We start from the raw sequence: 19,624 nt of genomic DNA, 5'->3' as shown, positions 1-19,624 counted from the left end.
ATCCTCTCCACCTCCAGCTGGACAGACAACGGAGCTCCTTCTCCAACAGACTGATCCGCTGTCACAAGGAACGATACAGGAAAACATTCCTGCCCACTGCAATAACACTGTACAATAAATCCCCTCTGGCTGGAAGAGAACTCTGTTCCACAGTTTCTCTTGGAATAAAACCACATTGGACATTTATATAATCTGTTCAATATTTAATATTCCATCTGTCATATATTTATGTATATATACCTTGTTAATATTCAACATGTATATTTTCTACTTTCTTGTTTATTTCTTGTCTTTAATTTGTATTGTACAATGTCATGTCTTTGTATGCTGCTGTAACACAAACATTTCCCAAATGTACTATCTTATCTTATCTTAAATAGAGTTCTAATTGAGCTGTTTTATGTCAGGACATTTATTATATTTATTGTTTACTTTTTTTTATCATCAGTTTTTTTATTTAACTGTAGTGCAATAATGTAGCTTAACCAAAGCTAATTCCTTAGGTGTTTACTTTCCTGTATATGTTATTATATTATGATCCATTCACTCGATAATCATCCGCCTCTATCAATGTATCTGTGCGCAGCTTCTCATCCCTGTCCTGACTTCCAACCCGCACACCGTTCACAGCACGTTTCAACTGAGAAATACCTACAATCTACAGCCATGGCAGACCCAAGAATAAGGCAAATCAAGATTAAAACTGGCATCGTTAAGAGGTAAGATTTGCTTGCATATATAACATATCAGAATAACTATCTAATTCAAGCCAACTGCATAGAATAGCCACGTTAAGCTAAATGTAAGGAGCTAACTAGCTTAGCCTAGACGATTGCAAGACGATTTGTTCGTTAGGTTCTAACTTTATTACGGTGCTTCGGTGCGGCCTATGGTCGGTGCACAGTTATTTTGTGTTATTGCGGTACATACACTCCCCCTTACCCGTCTGGTGCATAATACAAGCGTACTGTGTAGGCTACTATACATAATGATGTGTTGGGTGTGACTTGCAGTGGTAGCTAACGTTGGTCCAATGTTGTTAGCTGTTAGCTTTCACATGCTAAACACATGTCTTGTATTTCGCTCGCCAGTGAGGTGACGCTGCAGCTTTGTTTCTCAAACTTCATTTATGCTAATGGTAGATGTCTCTCAAAACCAAGGACCTACACGTTTTTATTATGATGTTTTATTCGCATAAATGGATATATATTGGAACAAAGCTAGCTACAATTGTTCCCACAAACAACTGCGTACATTGGCTAACATAGTCTTATACTGGGTGCAAAAAACTAATCTCAAATCTCTTCGTCAGTTTTTAAACCATCGTTTCAACAGCCTGTTCAGTGTCCTCCTCTCCACCACAGCTTCAAAGGGGTCCAGCTTGAAGCCATTAGGCATTCAATATTTAGTATCTGGTTTGTAACTAGTTATACATTCGTTGTTTCATGTTCCTAATTTATATAACTCTTTCTGTCTTTTTATATACATATATAAGACAAGCTTAGGTTAACTTGTTACTCATATCCCTTGATCAAACTATCAGCTTTGTTAACATACTGTATCAACATGTATTGCAAGATCAATTACACATGCCTTGAGTTACTGCAATCAAGGCGGCTGGATGCAGCACAGCCACACCCTCTCCAGATGAACCCACAGGGGCATCACAAACACACCTTAAACCATGTACAGTCTTCTACGTTTTCTTCAGAATATGTTTACCTGGCATCTACAGTAGACTATGCTTATACATACAGCAAGCTTGAACTATTATTTGTGTAGTGACAGATGGAAAGTGATTTGATTAATGAAAGCAATTCATTGAAAAGTAGTGGTTAAAAGTATGCACATTTAGCACAAGACCAAATTCTTCCCTGATTTAATAAATGGACTCGCTCAAGAAAGCTGCTGCTGGTAGCCAAGTGAAAGATAGTTGTGATAGACATGTAGTTAGTTACACTTTACATGTGACTGTGCCTTCTTCTCAATAAAAGCATGCCATATGTCCCTGTTACAAGGTCTTTAAAAGGCAGAAACAGGAAATGTGGAGTTTGCAATAAAAGCATGTTCCATTTAAAAAATCTCTTGTCCTATTGGAGCACTCTGTCCCTGTGATGCTCAATGTATCTTCAGTCCTAGCTTTTAGCTGCATGTTCAGAGTAAGACAGGCATTGAGAACTCTTTACAAAGACCCTGACAACTTCTACAACTTGAAAGTTCACTGTGAAAAATAATTAACCCGATTTGTAGACTTAGTCGCTGAGATGTGAACACTATGTTCTCAATGTCAAGATACCAGTAGAGTTTGATCCTCTTGGCATAATGATCTTAACAAAATAAAGTAATGTGATCTTACATGTTTCTCTCAATATCCTGATGTAGATTCAAAAGGAAATGCAAACAAGGATGAGTATGCTGATCATTTATTTTACTCAACAATACTGCCAATGCCACTGTTATACAAGTCTGAATTTCTTTATTTGATAAACTGGTGTAATGAAAAAAAAAAGCAATAGCAAAGGTACTTGTAGATGGGGTTTCTCTAGGAGTTTGTTAGTAGAGGTGGTAACGCAGCAGACTAGAAAGACTGCAAATATTCACTTTTGAGATATTGAAATCGGTGTATTCATGCACTATTAGTTGATATAAATGACCATTATTTTATCACAATAGTTCAATGAACATTTATGTTAATCATTTCATTGAGTATTTGCTTTAGCTGCTTTAGAAACATCTGATCGACCTGCAGGAATCAAGTCATTTATCAAATGAATAATTCAAATATTATTTCTTATTTTAGTGCTTTACCAACCTACATTATTCTCTATATCAAAAAGAGATTTGCCACGGGTCAAACTCTACGACCAGAATTAGGGATGTCCCGATCACCTTTTTTTGCTCCCGATCCGATTCCGATCATTTGATTTTGACAATCTGCCGATACCGATTTTTTCCGATCTTTATGCAATGCATTAAGAGAAAGAAAAAAAAGGTAACAGATAACGGCTGGTCATCCAACGCGATGAATTCAGCTATCTTGGCTGTTATTGTTTGGCCTTTTCACGGTTCTGGGGCAGTTTCTCTTTCCTTTTTAAAGTGTTGGTTGTTTCAGTGCCGTTACCTGAGTGGCCGCTGTGTACTCGTCGTGTTGTTGTTGGTGTTTGTTTCTCAGGTGGCGTATTAGATTGGTCGTGTTGAACGTAGCTCTGTTCTTTCCACCACGCGGAACCTCCGCCTTGCAAACATTGCATCTGGCTGTTACACTGCCTTCGCTTTAAATGTTATAATACTTCCAAACTGCTGACATTTTCTCTGTCCCGACTCCCGAGTCACCAGCTGAACGTAGCCTCTCGTTAGCTTACTGCTACTATTAGACACTGCGCCCACTCTGTTGCCAGATTTGAGAGGAATAAGCAACCAGGTCTGAAAACAAGCCCAAAAGAAAGCAACACATACATGATGTTGTGTAACTTTAAACAAAAACTAAGGCCTCAGGATGACTTTAAGACGTGAACATGGTCATTTTTGTTTTGTACCATTAAATAAATAAAAAAGTCCCGATCCCCGATTTTTTTCTTCCGATCTTTTGAAAATCACGTGATCGGCTCCGATCCCCGATCACGTGATCGGATCGGGACATCTCTAACCAGAACACTTGCACTGCCTAAGCCTTGTGTTCACTATTTGAACCTGTTTATCTCTCACTCTGTCTCCATTCACTCTCTTCTTCCCCGTTTGCATCATGTTCTAGCTGATGATGGATGTAGCCTTAGGATTAGCTGTCTTAATTTTGTATCTCTGACATAATGGCCTGTTTCGGCACAAAAGAATAATGAATTGTAATTTCAAATCTGTAGCATAATGCATTTGTTTTGTTTTGTACATGACATCCGGGACAACACATAAGCTTTGCAATGTAAGACTTCTAAAACTCATCATCCAGTTGAAGACAGCCTAAGCCTATTAATAGAGTTGGCATCCATTCTGAGCTAAGTGTGTGCAATGTGTCCAGATTTACCATGCTGGACTATGGAATAGATATAATGAGGTGTGGTGGGATAATGCGTCGGTATGGTAGTCTGTGTGATGGACTGAGAGTGTCTCTCGTCCATCACATCTCTAATTCCCTCCTGTCAGTGGTGATAGTGTAATGTGCTATTGATTGTGTTTTGATGAGGGTCAGAAGACTAACAGGCTCACTGAGGCGCTGATGATGCTGGCTGGATTTCCCACAGTGGGAAAGTGTTCTTCATTGAAAATACTGTTTGATTCTCTAAATATGACATCTTACACCCTCTCCAAAATCTTGACATGTTCCCTTAATCAAGCAGTTTGGTTAAAACGCACAGACTCATTGCTTTCTGTGTCTTTCTCCTCTGTCTCTCCTTCCCTTTTCCTCTCCCCTTGTACCCTCTCTCCTCTCTTTTTATATATATTGGAGTTTAGAGGAAACCTGCCTGCTCTTTTAGCCAGGCCTATTTCCAGTGGCTGCTGCACATTCCAGTCAGTGCCTTTTCTGCCCTAGCGAGGCGGATACCCTTAATAAAATGACAACAGTAATTTGCCTTTGTCATTCCGGTCCCAGCACAGACTACATCGTGGCTCAAAAATACAGTGCTAGAGGAGGCGGCCGAGTGTGTGTCGGCTGGCTCTAATTCCCTTTTTTTCCATTTTCCACAGAGCTGCCTTTTCCATTAAGCCTGAGGTGGCAGGTCTATTTAAAACCAGCCACGACCCTCATTCACACAGCGCTCCAAGTCTGGGAGAAATAAGAAATTAACATCAGGACTGGAAGGGGAGGAATGGACATTTTGTTATTAGACTGTCCTTCAGTTTTATTCAAATGATTCCAGCCTTCCTTCTTCCATCTTTCCCCTCGCTTTGCCTCCTTCTTTGAGTCTAAACAGGAGACATCACTCACTCTGCATCTAGCATGAGAGGGGAAGGCAGGAGGCTGCGATTGCATATGGTGCCTGTTTAAAAGCTTCTTGATGGAACCGTATTAGAATGAGTGGTAATTGATGTAAAATATGACAGAGTGCTGTTGGCTTCCTTGGCTAAGCAAGGAGCGGTGCAACACGGAGGGAAGGGTCTCCTGTAATGTAACTGATTAATGAAGGATCACTCACTTACGCACACGCAGCTGATTTTCTGAAAAATTAAATTTGTGTTGTCATTCCCGACAAGCATACGCAGCCGGAAAAAGACTATTAGCTGGGAATCATTATCAATAGCGAAATTTTCAAACTCCATTATGCCAATCAGTGCCGGAATCTGTTTAATAGATTTAGTTCCATTTGGCCCGTAATTGATAAATAATCAAAATGTATCAATGTACTCAAGCCCATTTTCACTAACAATTAAGGAAAAGAGGCCCATTTACCACCTGACTTGCTCCACATTAGGGACTAAATTGATGATCAATTCATCTCTAAAAAGGACTAGTAGTGTGTGGGTGTCTGTGTTGTGGAGGCAATAGAAGTAGATACAAGAAGTCAGAAAAGGACAAGTGAGTGTGAGATAGAAGACATCATAAAGTTTCCAAGAACACCAAAAGTATTTTTATTTATGTGGCTGCTGCATGTTTATTCAGTACGGGAAACAATGTTGGGATACAATATATACAAGTTGATATTTCTTAAGACTTGAAAATACCTGATAATTTATAGATTTAAAAACAAATGCAATCACAATTCAGTTTGGTTTAAGGCAAGGCAAGACGAGTTTATTTATACAGCACCTTTCAACACAAGGCAATTCAAAGTGCTTTTAAAGTAGTGATTATAAAGAAAAGTCAATGTTATCAGTATTGAAATTGTTTTAATGTCTACCGTGTCACTGCAGAGTCTCACTTTGAATATTGTGGAAGAGAGAAAATGGAATTAGATTATTAATGGAATTGAACAGCATACAAGGGTCATTTTACATTTCTCTGACGCTCTGAATGAATGTGAAATTAGCAAAGCACAGAGTTGTCCGTGTAATAATAATTCTGAATTGTCCTCTTGTACTTCATCATGCTCATTTTTGTTATAGGAATCAGTGACATGCAGATATAAAATATTCATTAGATTATAGATCAGATTAGACTGAACAAGTGATTGGTTGATCCCCAGAAAATGTACCATATAATTCAACATTTTCTCAATGGTCAACTGTAAAGGATCTGCAAGTCAGATTCAGGCTGGAATAAGCAGAGACAGTTAGTTAAGACTATAACTAAACAACCATTCATATGATCTAATGATATTTGGATTTATTACATGGCTTAGTTGAATACTCGATTCTGATTGGTCAATTCAGAACACGTGACACGTTGTTAATACCGAACAGACAGACCGCTGTCAAGGACTTATTGACCGTTGTTAAGGACGCTCACATCTTCAGAAAGAAGTCCGGTCGATTGAACTGTATACAGTTGGGCCGAAAAGCAAACGGAACTGGGACAAGAAAAACTGCGGAGAAGTAACGGGCAGAAACCCTCCTTTTTACGCAGCGGTCCAGACATAGACATCAAACGGCGACACATATTCACTTGCCAGTTACTTTGTCATTAGGGCAGGGATATCTAGATACTTTCCAAGGTTTGACATCATGAATTGTGCTACTTTTAAAGCAAGGAGCGATGTTTTCAAATCTGTAATCAAAAAGCTCCTCAAAAACGCTATCGAAGCCTGCCGTTGCTACGTTAGTTCAAACAGTAACAACGGACTATTTTTCTTCGCGGATGCATGTCAATTTAAATCAATACATACAACTATTTTTTAAATCAATAAAATCATTTTCTAAATCCATAAAAGCATTTCAATTAATATTGGGAGTCATAACGTTACTTTGTTGAGAATGTGGCCATGTAATAAGCGGGATAATGTGCAGCGACTTGGTCATTATGGGGAAAAGAACACCTTCATGCCGATCTAGATCCCTCCGCTTCGCGTCGGGCTCCTGATCAGCCTGTCGGTGTTCTTTTCCCCATAATGACCGCGTCGCAGCACATTATCCCTTACATAACTTGTCATCAGGCTGAATAATTGATTAGTTGCTCCCTAACAAATTAACATTTTAATTAGTTTCAAGATTTTCTCCATGATCAGCTTTAGAGTAGGATTACTGCAAGTCTACTTCACACTGAAATAAGAAGATACCGTTAAGACAGTCGCCAAAGGGCTGCACGATTTTGGGGGAAAATCTAATTGCGATTTTTATGAAAGATTGCGATTCTAATTGCGATATTTATTTTTTAGCGACCCAATGGAAGTTTATTGTAAAATGCAGCCATAACTCCGGCTAGGAAGGTCGTATCAACGTACTCCCATCTCTAGCAGCCCCGCAGCCCGAGCTACGAGTGAAAGAACTAAACTTACATGAAACTTCCGTTGGGTTGCTTTAAAGTCAAGCTTCAGTTTAAGATTCACCCTGCAATAGAAACATGTGATGGAGCATCAGTAACCTGACTCGGATGCTTTGTTTCACCAGACCATCTAAAGCTCCATTGGAAGCCATTTGGAAAAGTATTTCTAAAACACTTGGCAGGTGATTGGATCAATCTGTCTATCACCTTCTATCATGGGCCACTTCTGATTGATTAACAATGGCTGGTACATGTGGAGCACAGCACTTCTGATTGGTGTGGATGACTGACACACAAGAAAAAAAAATTGTAAAAAATAAAATAAAATAAAAATCGCAGGCTTTGCGATTTGATAATCGCAGGCTTTGCGATTTGATAATCGCATCATTTCAAATTTCGATTTAAAATCGATTAATCGTTCAGCCCTAATAACCCATTTAATGTGGTTTAAAACGTTGGAAATGTCCACATTTGAGGCTACAAACATATTTTCATGAAAAACCTGTATAACTACCAATCATCAAAATAGTCAGCGATTCTTTTCCTGTGGATTTTTCTGTGCAACCTATTCCAAGTTTCTTTATTTGAAAATGTAAGGTTTCATTTCAAAGCCTACTGTAAGGCTGCTCTCCGCCACAATACCATGTGTATCAGAGAGCAGGAGGGATGGTGTTATTGCGGTGTGTGTCTTCCCGTCCTGCGGGAGATGATCTCACTGTCCCCTCAGTCAGAGAGCCGTGGGACAGAATGAGGATAGATGGCCCCGTCTGAGACAGATGACCATCCCAACACGCCTTCTTCATGCTTCGGCCTATATTATCTGTCTGGGAGTGCATTTATGTTTCCTCTCTGATGAAACAACACTCTGTCACTGACTCTAACTGTGAGCTGTCTTCTCCTCGGTGTCTGCAGGCTGGTGAAGGAGGAGATTTCCTACGAAAAGGAGATGAAGCAGCAGGAGGAGAAGGTGGAGCGCATGAAAACAGAGGGAGGATGTGAATATGTCCTCAGGAAACAGGTATGTTTGGACCATATGTGACTTAATTTAAAACATTTACCATCAGCAGTCTATCTCTATAGTGAGTAAGTGGAGAGGTTTTGCTCTCCCATAGTTAGAGAGATTTGTGATCTGAGTTGCCCCTCATTCATGTAATGAGGTCAGTCCACTGTGATAATGAAGAATTAGGTTTTGAGAGGAGAATCATTAGTGATTTTGTAATTTGCCTGATGCATATGTAATTATATCATGTTACTTTAGAGGAGTTTGATAATTACTGACACATGCTGGTAATTCAGTGTCCCTACCCTTCTCTCATTCATTTCCCTGTGCATTGGATAGGGTTTGAACATGTGTATGCAGCACAAGTCGCTATCATCCTAAACACACACTGTATCTCTTTCTAAGACTTTTTACACTTCACTCTTCTTTCTATAAAGTATTTAAAGCCATGCTGGCATCATGGCATCAGGGATTGCTATGACTCTGTTGGTTAACCTGTTGATCACTTAGACAGACAGAAACATATCAACAACTGTTTGATGGACATTTAAGGATTATATTGGCGGAGATAAACTGCCCGTCCAAAAACAAAGTTACCAACTGATGAATATGTTTCAGCTGGCAACAGGTTATTTAACCCTAGCTGGTGTGGTGCTTAGCTTCTCATTTCTTAAACGACCATGTCGGAAGACATATCCTGGGGTCTTGGAGAGGATGTTAATCACTTTCAGAAGGGTCAAATGATTCGCCTGCATCAAGCAAAGAAAACAACAAAGGAGATTGCTGAAACTACTCAAATTGGGTTAAGAACTGTCCAACGCATTATTACAATCCAGATTGACCCTGTTCCAGAGGGATGGGCGCACCAGGGTAAGAAGAGAGGCGGATGAAGTGATGCACCCATCATGCCTACCGTACAGCCTGTGGGGGCAGGCTATGATCTGGGGCTGCTGCAGTTGGTCAGGTCTAAGTTCAGCAATGTTATGTTCCCAAAGAATGAGGTCAGCTGACTACCTGAATGTACTGAATGAACAGGTCTTTCCATCAATGGAGTGTTTCTTCCCTGACGGCACGGACATATTCCAAGATGACAATGCCAGCATTCAAGGCGCTCACATTGTGAATGAGGGGTTCAGGGAGCAGGAGATATCCTTCCACACATGGATTGGCCCCCACAGAGTCCAGACCTCAGACCCATTGACAATCTTTGGGATGTCCTGGAGAAGACTTTGCCCCGCGTTGCGACTCATCAGAAATACAAGATCTTGGCAGAAATTAATGCAACTCTGGACAGAAATACATTTTGTGACTTTGCTGCAGCTTATCGAAATGATGCGACTGCGTGCTGTACTCAAAGCTAAAGGCGGTCCGACTTTTCTTTTGGATAGGCAGTGTGCTTCACATGTTTATGAAAATGCTCATCGTAGAGGGGTGTCTCTGAAGCCAAGATCTTTTGTTTTACTTTTACACAACACTTTAGGCATATCTCCAAAAAGTACGGAGCGCCCTAGGGGACATGGAGAAGAAGAAAAAAGTATTTAAAAAAAAAAAAGTTTTGCAAGATTCGGCAACACAGAAACCACAACAATGGAGCGGTTCATCGATTTTACTTTGAGCTTGGCTTTAAATATAAAGATATAACATCAGTGCTTGGCAATAGGCACGGGTCATGCACGTCCCTCTGAGCTGAGTTATTGACGGATTCGAATTTCGTGGATCAATAACTCATGAACATAACGTTGTAAAAATACAACAACAACAAACAACATGACTTTACAATCATAGCAAGGTAGACAACGAGCTACAGAGTCGTTTCTATCAGAACAGTTCGATACGCGCCGTCATCCGAGCTAAACTTCAAGTCACAATCTGCAGCTGGAGGAGAGAGGAGTGCTCAGGGACCGTCTACAAACTGCAACGGGGTTTTGCGGGATCTCGCAAAGAGGTTTTGTTTTTGGTCAACATCATCCTGTTTTTTTATTTGCTCGCTCATTTTCAGGTTTTGGCCGACAACTTCAGTGGCTTCTTTTGTAAAGTAGCCATGAACATTTTCATGGGTGAGTTTTCAGCCAAAAAGTTGCCTGAATGACTTGTTTGAGGATATCCTGACCTGGCAGATTGCACCCTCCGCAATGTGACTTTTGCGACACATCGCAATCACTAGGCAGAAATGTTATATCTTGCAGCCCTACTTGTCAATAAATAACCCCAAAACACTGAATCGATGCAATACCAAAATATGCGGACAGTCACGGTTCACAATCAAAGCTCCACAGAGTGTCCTCGTCACTTCATGTTCCAGGCAGGAGGAACTGCAGAGCAGGCAGCGCTCCTGATCATGTTTACGGGGAACGTTAAAATTCTGTGTGCGTTTTTGTTTTGTTTGTTCATTCAGAGCAGCGGCTGGGGCTGAGCAGCCGGCTTGGCCGGTGTTAAACAGGGAGAGTGGGAGGCCAGATGGATTATGGTTGGAGATGAGAGGTCTGAGGCAGGATGGATTAGAGGTTTTGATTTTAATGGAATCAATACGCTGTAAGTGTCATCTTCATCCAGCGCTGATGGGATCATTCCACTGCAGCGCGAGGGCACCGTGACTTTTCTCTGTTTCTGCATTCCTCTGCTTTGTCTGGCTCACCTTGTCACATGGAGACGGCAAACAGCTCGACTAGTTGTCTGCCGTCTCTCGGCGTAGTCTGTGTATGAGTTCATCTGCCTGCCTGTTAGTGTGCAAAGCCGTGTAATGTACATGTGTGTAGCTGCCTCCGTGTTTTGACTCTGCAGCTCGACAGAGGGCTCGGTGAGGAAGCATCTGTCATGAGTGAGTGTGTCTGACAGCGTTAGCCAACTCTTCTCTGCTCTTTAGGGTGCCAGCCGGGGGAATTCCACATTATCCGCGGCTGTGAAAGTTCCCCAGCCTGTAACAGTTTCCCTCCAGGCGTAGTAATACCTCTTTACGCCTGATCACAACTCCTAGGCCCAGGGTTTGTTCATTTATCCAGGTGTGCAGTCAGATGGAGGTGCTCTCCCCCGCTGCCCAACTCCCTGCCCGATCGATAACTCAATAACATATTTCATACCGCCGCCTTGTTTGGAGATGTTCACCGCGGCAGAGTGGGCCCTGCAGGGGACTGTCGGGAACAAGGGAGTGAATATGCCTGTTTCTGGCTGTTTGAATAAATGTCCTTCACTTGGAAAATACTTGTTCCATGATGTGAGGAATGATAACCGGAGCAGTGGAGGGGGTACCCATGAATAAAGATGTTGATGAGTGTCTCTGCGTTTCAGGTGGAGGTGTTGCAGGAGGCCAGGATGATGGTCCCAGACTGCCGCCGGCGCCTGACCATAGCACACGCAGATCTGCAGCAGTTAATAGTAAGTGTGAAAAAACGTTTTCCATTTCACAACAGGACAAAACAATATTGATGAAACTCTCAATCTATTTATTCTGTTGCTGTTACTGGAACTAATTTGTAACCTTGTTGAAACTACATGGTGAAATTGTATTTGTGAGGTACTATTTATTATTATGCCTCAGCTTGTGTTTCACACTGAATGAAATTCTCCCTCAAGCAGTGTACCTTATAATAATGTTTTGTTCCGATTCTATATCTGAGAGTAACTTCACATAGCTGATCTAAAGTAGGAGAAATTAGTTATTAAACGTGACAAAATAATGAACAGCAGGAAAGTAAACACAAATAAACTAATATGTTGGTCGGTAGGTGGCATAATAACTAAGAACAAGCTGACAGACGCTATTAGATTGAACATTTGTGATAGCTAACATGGCAATCAATTTCATTATTAGAGACACCAATGCAAAGAAAGAGTAATGTTAACGTTTCTGCTGTTTAGTGTTGTATACGTAATGTCATTTTCCATAGCCTGTGCTCCCTGTGTGAAAGTCAAACTGAGTTAAAGTAGCTCAAAATAAGTCAGTGACAATATCAGTGTTTCCCCTACCATTATCTTGGAGGGGCGCTGCGCCCGCCCACGGAGCCCCGCGCCCCCCCCCCCACGGAGCCCCGCGCCCCCCCCTGAAATTCAAGGTTTTTGTTTTTTAGATATTTTTTTTACATATACATATATATTATATATATTATATATTATATATATATAATATATAGCACCAAATTGCAACTAATATATATCTACTGTCACTTTTCACATTGAACATGTGCTCTTTTATTAAATAAACTAAACACTTTCATTGTAAGTTGTGAGTTTAGTGTTTTTGACCCTAAGAAACACGGATGCATTGATCAATAACAATAATCCACGGTTCCTCTCTCTGCTCCCCCGCTCAGGCAGCACCCCCCCAAAGCAGTACACCAAGGGGAAACACTGAATATTGTTCTTATCTTCACAGCTGGCTTACAAATACCTGCAGTACTACATATGAAACCATAGAACAAGTTGTTCAATGCCCCCAACTGGTTCAAAGCAGTTCAATTGGTGGCAAAACTATAAACACTAATTACTGCAAGATGTTTGAATTCCAATGCTTCAACACTTTTCAAAGCAATTTGTTCAAATAAGTAATTACCCCAATCACAATGATATTTGTATAATTTACACACTGCTGTAAACCTAGATATTGTGTTGCATAGAAATCGTAGCAACAAGATGCCAGAATTAACAGCATGCTATTACTGACAATGACTTAAGCATATGGTCTTTGCACATACATGCTACGTTTGAGTTAATAAAGCCACAGTTCATTTGATTTATTGCTATTATATCATCCTTTTAATCGGTGCCATTAATCGTCTTGAAATTACATTTCCGCAATTTCTTCTCGGAATATATCTTACAACAAAAGGAGATATTTATATAAATAAACATTGATTGATATTTGAAAGTTCAATCAAATCAAATAGAAACTACTTCTGTAAAAATGCTTTATTTAAAGTCATCTTTAGAATATACTCAATTATTCCATGTCACACCAATTAAATGCTATTTTGGTTTACCCTTTCCACCACACTGCGTCTACTCCCTGCAGGGTTGATTTGGTGAGAAGCAAACATAAGCATGCATGTGTCGGGGTCATCTCAATTAATGCAGAGCAACAGGCAGCTGCTGACTGAGCTCCTCACGTGAGAGGGAGCTAGCCCAGAATTAGCAACATGTCCTCTTCACCTACCTTTAAGACAGACATGCACACATGCACACGCTCATCACAGTTCATTAGCAGCACTGTCATTGGCTGACCAACACAGGAACTCACACACACTCCATTAAAGGACACCTCCCTCTGTCGAACCCTTAGTTGCTACATGCAGAGCCTGGTGTGATGAAAAGAAGGAAATGTGACGCCTTGCAAGTTTCATGACACTTTATTTCAAATGTGTTTCATGAAGGCAGACAAAAGTTTGAGAGTAGCTGTAATTCCTCCCTTTTGGGTTTAGGAGATGGCTGTATTGTTCTAAAAGGACATTAAAACCAAAGCGTGTGTGTTTGTCTTTCCAGGAAGCAGAGGAGGATTTGAGCGAAGCACAGGAGTACAAAGAGGCCAGAAACATGTTGGACTCAGTGGAGCTTGAAGGATGACTTCTGATGGTTTCTGTGCTCAGTGCGAGATTCTCTTGCTTTAAATGTTCATTCCTTTCGTCAGGCCCTGTTTGGAGAGCTGAATCCATTCAGGGTCTCTGTTCTTGATGTAATTATTTCTACTGTTAACGTGCCACCACATCTGATCCCACGTGAACACGTTTCTAACGCCACACGAGTAGAGGGTTTTCCTTAACGTCGTGATTCACTATCTGGACTTTAAACATTAAATACTCACATGTGTTTGTTATTTCACTGGATTGATTTGAAGTAGTTTACGATGGGGACTATTGTAAAAAGCAGTAGTCAATTTGCAGATCACGTTTTATGAAGTTAACCTGAATACTTTACAGATATGTTTAGCATTCTTTTTATATGTGTGCGAGTTGTTTAAGATCTAACCTCTGATGATGATGATGATGATGATGATGATGATGATGATGATGATGATGATGATGATCCCTGAATACTAACCAAAGCTGCAAGTAGCTATTATCTTTCATCCTGCTGATTAATCCTTTGGTTTGAAAATGGTCAGGAAGAAGTGAAAAATACCTCTTTGCAAAACACATGGGACTTACAATGACAAACTGACCAGCTGGACATGATCATATCTGAGAAACAAATCAGCCTTTTGTTTATTGATTGTGAAAATTGTTGGGAATGTAATTTTCTTTCAACCTACTAATCGATTAATAAACTGATGGATTGAGAATTGATCGATGAAATGGCACAGTGTATTATCCTGTTAAGAGCGGTGAATTGATTGTGTCTTGATGCCTACACAATAAAGAGAAGCACTTCAGTGAAAAGACACATGTTGGTTCCTGCTCTGAATGACAAAGCAGCCTGTCTGCAGTTACATCTGTCATCCATGGCCTTAAAATAACGACACCTTGTATTGGGGCTGAGAGAGTCCTTCCTAAATAGTCATACTAATAAATGAACTCAATTGGCAGACAAATTAAGGTTACATTTGACTTGATCCTTATTTTACAGATTTCGATAATTATCGGGATCACCCCAAAGTCTCATTACCTCCCTAATGAGGCGCTGCTACCGCGTGACATCTACCCGGCTCCATCTCGTTAAGGAAATCGCTCTTCAATGCTGATTATTTTATTTGGAGGTATAATTATATTTCTTTCGGATAAATCACGGCCCTAATCGAGTCCGTGCAGAGGGCAGCGGCGCTAATTGAGGCATGAGATGCGGCGGCGGGGCGCTGCATCTGGGTGTGTGACCGGAGCACCGCGGGCTGCTGGGGGAGAGATATTCACATCTCACACTGAAATAAATAAATACGGTGTTACAAATCCTGCACCCTTTGCTAAGTAGCCTAAACGTATGAAAATATTGTCTGCAAAATGCACATTAACTATCAAAATAATAGCCCTGATTAGACAGTATAGAATAGCCTCTTTTTATGGAGTTATATCAATTTACTATAAGCACTTGAACATTTCAATATATCTCTTGGGGAGATGGGCAAAATCTAAATTGTTACATCTGAAACTTTTTTTAAAATAAAACCGATAAGGATTTATGAAAATCACTACATTGTCTTAGATGTAGTGGACTAGAACAATAACAGCAACAAATGTGGTCTTAGTATTTAAAAACTCAAATGCAGAATACTAATTACATGAAACTGCTTTACTCATTTGGAGCATTATATATATACTTATTTCTCAAACATGTCTGCTTTGTTTTAAGACTGCATTATATGTGAATCATCATGTAAACCGACATGCGTTCTAAAATTAGCATCAATTAAATAATTGGCCTTTATATAACCCAAGGGTTAGCTGCCTCTTTTATAAATCAACTACAGTATAATACCACCATGCAGGGATGTTAAATTAAATATATATTTAAAATGTAACTCAGGCTAAGTGAAAGTACGTTTGCATCAAATGTCTTACTTAATGCGTACTCAAATAAACAATGGTCCATTTCAGATTAATCTATATTGTTCGATTATAAGGATTGAATGTGTTCAGGCCTAATGTGAAGTAAAAAAAGTATCTGTTTCTTATATGTCTAATAAAAGTATGAAAGCAATGAAATACTAAAGTAGCCCTCAAAGTACTGTCAATCTCGACTTTACAGTTTTGAGGTGGACTATTTAGGGATTACTTCGTTTTTATGTCACTTTATACTTCTACTCTACAACAATTAAAAGCTAAATATTGGGCTACTTTGCAGAAAAATATTAAAATAATTTATAATAATCATGTAAAATGGCCTTATGCATTTACGTTCAGTAAATTAAACAACTAAACGGTATATTGGTGCTTATAACAATCTAGTTTCTGGATACGTTATAAAGGCTATAGCTGGAGTAAGGTGACTTTTAAAACTATCCTAATTATTTTACATTTACTTTATGTTAAGTAAATGTTTTTAAATGTTGAGCCTCATAACACTAAGCATTTTATATATTATTGTTTAAGTTTATTGATATTGATATATTGACTGCGTTGGATATTGTCAAGAAACCTACATATTTGGAGGTGAAAGCGGAAGGATGTTAGTCTCCCTGAAGTTTGCAGTTGAAAGTTTGTCGGCTGCTGCGGAGCTGCGGCATCAGAGGCAGCTGCTCTCCTCCTCTTCAACACAGAACCGTATTACTCCTAATCCCCAGACTGTCACCAAATCAGCTGCATGAAACAAGAATCTCATTTGTTAAACTGGGGCTTGTGCAGATGGAAGATCGATTGTTTTTCTCCTCAGAAATCTCTAATTGAGTGAATACAGACTGCAAAGGCAGATCAAAGAGAGGAAAGGAGAAACGAATCACACGGGCCTTGTGGTTTGGAGAGACTGTACTGTAACCAAGAGGTCACAGGTTCGAGCCCCGCCTGCCACCAACCCCACTGTGAGTCCATCAGAAACACAACTCTCATGGACCTGAAGGTAAACCTCAGAGGGTTAACACACACAGCAAGGATCACTCTTTATGTTGCTTTTTGCTGTTTTCATTAAAAGTCACTCCTCATCTCCACAAAGCGTGAAAATGTCTACTTTCCGCTCAGATGCACCGCATTAACCTGCAGGGGTGAATTTGTTTGTCTATTTTTATTTATGCCATGGATAAGATTGATGTGAGCATGTTAGTGGAGAGATGTAGCTAACTGTGTGTGCTCCTTGTTTACCCTAATTACAGCCTTATCAACTCGGCAAAACCAAGACCACACACACACACACACACACACACACACACACACACACACACACACACACACACACACACACACACACACACACACACACACACACACACACACACACACACACACACACACACACACACACACACACACACACACACACACACACACACACACACACACACACACACACTATTAAGTAAAACGATGCCTTTGAATTAGCTGAACTAAATACATTGCAGAATGACATTAGGTGAGAGTACTTTATGAAACAGAAAATTGTGTCACATTAAAAACAAATATCTTTTTTTATACTAAAAAAAAGGTCTAAAATGCATTGAATAAATTGTTGTTTTATTATACACGTTGCTAAACAAAGCATGACATATTGCAATATTCACTCTTATCAAACTAAATAGTTACAGGCAACAAGCGTATTTGTTTTTAGAAAATCAGTTATTCACCCTTAAAAAAAGATATTTAAGGCTTTTGAATATTAAACGAAATTTACAAAAAATGATCATGATAACATTTATGTTATTATTTTTATTTTGCCCCTTTGTATCTCATATCTTCCTGACATCCCGACCCCCCCCCCCCCCTCTCTCTCTCTCTCTCTCTCTCTCTCTCTCTCTCTCTCTCTCTCTCTCTCTCTCTCTCTCGTTGTTTAAGGTTAAATATGACCTGCTGCACCGACAGGAGTCATTCACTTGTGTATACAGCTATAAAAGCACTGAGCTATTGAAAAGTCGTAAAATGAAGCACGCAATCCATCATCCCTCAATGTGTGCATTTTTTTTTAAATCCTTCTTATAGGCTGTCAGCGCGCCAATGAGAGCTGGAAAAGAGGAAAATACCTTGAAAAAAACACCATTCATTTTGTACAGAATTATAAAACAAATAGCGATGATATTGCGTTAAATAGACAAATGCGTGATATATATTGGTTGAGTCCTGAAAAATATAAAACCCTTTTTTAAACGTAAACCCAGATTTAAACCGATTAAATTCTACCTTAAAGTCCAGCTTTTCAAATAATACGTCTTGATAAAGGAGAAGACGATAGATATCTCCAATTGCGCATTTTGATTCTCTTCATCCACGGAAGAAGACTCAGCCAGAAGCGCAGCGAGACGAAACCTGCTACACATTTGCGCATTTCATTCTCTTCCTCCTTGGATAAATTACGCAGACAGAAGCGCAGAGAGGTAACCTGCTCCACATCCCGATGCGTCCGGAACAGACTCCCGCACAGGTCTGCTCTCCATGTCGCCCCATGTCGCCACCAGATTGGAGAGAAATAAAAGATGCGCAGAGGCGAGTGAAGCCTGGATGGATGAAGAAAAGAAGCCCTCGGGTTCACGCTCGGACGCCTCCTTTGTGCCACTTTTTCAGCACACAATAAATAAACCTGCTCCCTCACAAAACGTCCCGACATCTGTCTCAAGCATGTCTGATTTTTTTTTGTCCCTAAATATCTGGCAGACTGGTGTGTGTGACAAAAGAGCTGCTGAGCTAATTGAGTCAAATGGTGGTTTATTCAGGAGATCCTTTTTTAAAGAACTGTTAATGTCTCATGGAGAGTAAATAACCCCTAATTTAGACAGATTATGAGAGATTAGGAATAAAGGCCTCCTCCACACATGATTATGTGTTTGCACATCTATCTATTCAGGTGTCAGCTTCTTCACAACCTTTCTGCTGTATCAACTGTGTCCCTTTTATCAAAGGCTCATTCACAGCTCATGTTGAACTCCCTCCACTTTCCGCCGAATTAATTCGCTCACACATCATTTATACCAAGTCCCTCCCTGCTTGACAGTCGGGACTAAATACTAGTAAATTACCGCTAATTTACTGATCTGATATTTGCGATAGATTCGGCGCTAATTGCATAAAAGCCTAATGGCCTTGAAAATGAGTCCTGGTTAGAATTAAATAAAGTTTGTTGTTTGGCTGACTGGGAAATCAAGGAGATTAGAATAGGTTCACTTGATCTCCAAGAGGCATTTAGTGTCGTAAAAATACCATCAAAAGAGGGAGATTAAAATAAATGCATGCACCATGTTATATACTCCATATTCAAGGTGTAACACATTATCCATACTGTTGGATCTGTTAATGCAGCCATGTGCTTCCTCCTCATATTATAACTCCTATTCTTGCCCTATAAAAACACAACAGCATGCACAATTAAACAAAATATTGTGGTGATCCAACATTTCTTGAACGGGTCGAAGCACTCACAGATATTAAATCAGGTTATTTTATTGGATGTAATTTGGAGGAGAAATCAAAGCCAATTACAGGAATGAGGAGGAATGAACTTGTGGATGTGAGAGGATGGGGGAGAAAGGGGGAGGAGGGTGAGGGGGTGATGGGGGTCTCTGGCTAAAGCTGACATACCTCAGGCTTCAGCTCTGATTGGTCCTCGTTTGGAGAAGCTCATGGGTTCATTCCGTCGTTAAGCGCCTCCCCATTTCTCTAAACTACATTATAATGCAACGAACCTCCCTTTTAACCACAAACCGAATTTGCTTTCATTTA

At 40.1% G+C, this 19,624-nt stretch overlaps 1 protein-coding gene across 1 annotated transcript; it reads left to right on the top strand.

Annotated features, from left to right (window-relative positions):
* Positions 1–581: 581 nt before the first annotated feature.
* On the top strand, positions 582–14,623 carry tbca (tubulin cofactor a). Its single transcript, XM_034096561.2, has 4 exons — positions 582–719; positions 8,264–8,369; positions 11,637–11,723; positions 13,824–14,623. Exons 1-4 carry the CDS (start codon positions 667–669, stop codon positions 13,902–13,904), a joined length of 327 nt encoding a protein of 108 aa, XP_033952452.1. The 5' UTR covers positions 582–666; the 3' UTR covers positions 13,905–14,623.
* Positions 14,624–19,624: the final 5,001 nt, after the last annotated feature.

The sequence above is a fragment of the Pseudochaenichthys georgianus genome, chromosome 12, assembly GCF_902827115.2.
Source record: "Pseudochaenichthys georgianus chromosome 12, fPseGeo1.2, whole genome shotgun sequence".
NCBI classification, from domain to species: Eukaryota; Metazoa; Chordata; class Actinopteri; order Perciformes; family Channichthyidae; genus Pseudochaenichthys; species Pseudochaenichthys georgianus.
Note: the sequence above shows the minus strand (reverse complement) of the source record. Positions and strands in the feature narration are given on the sequence as shown.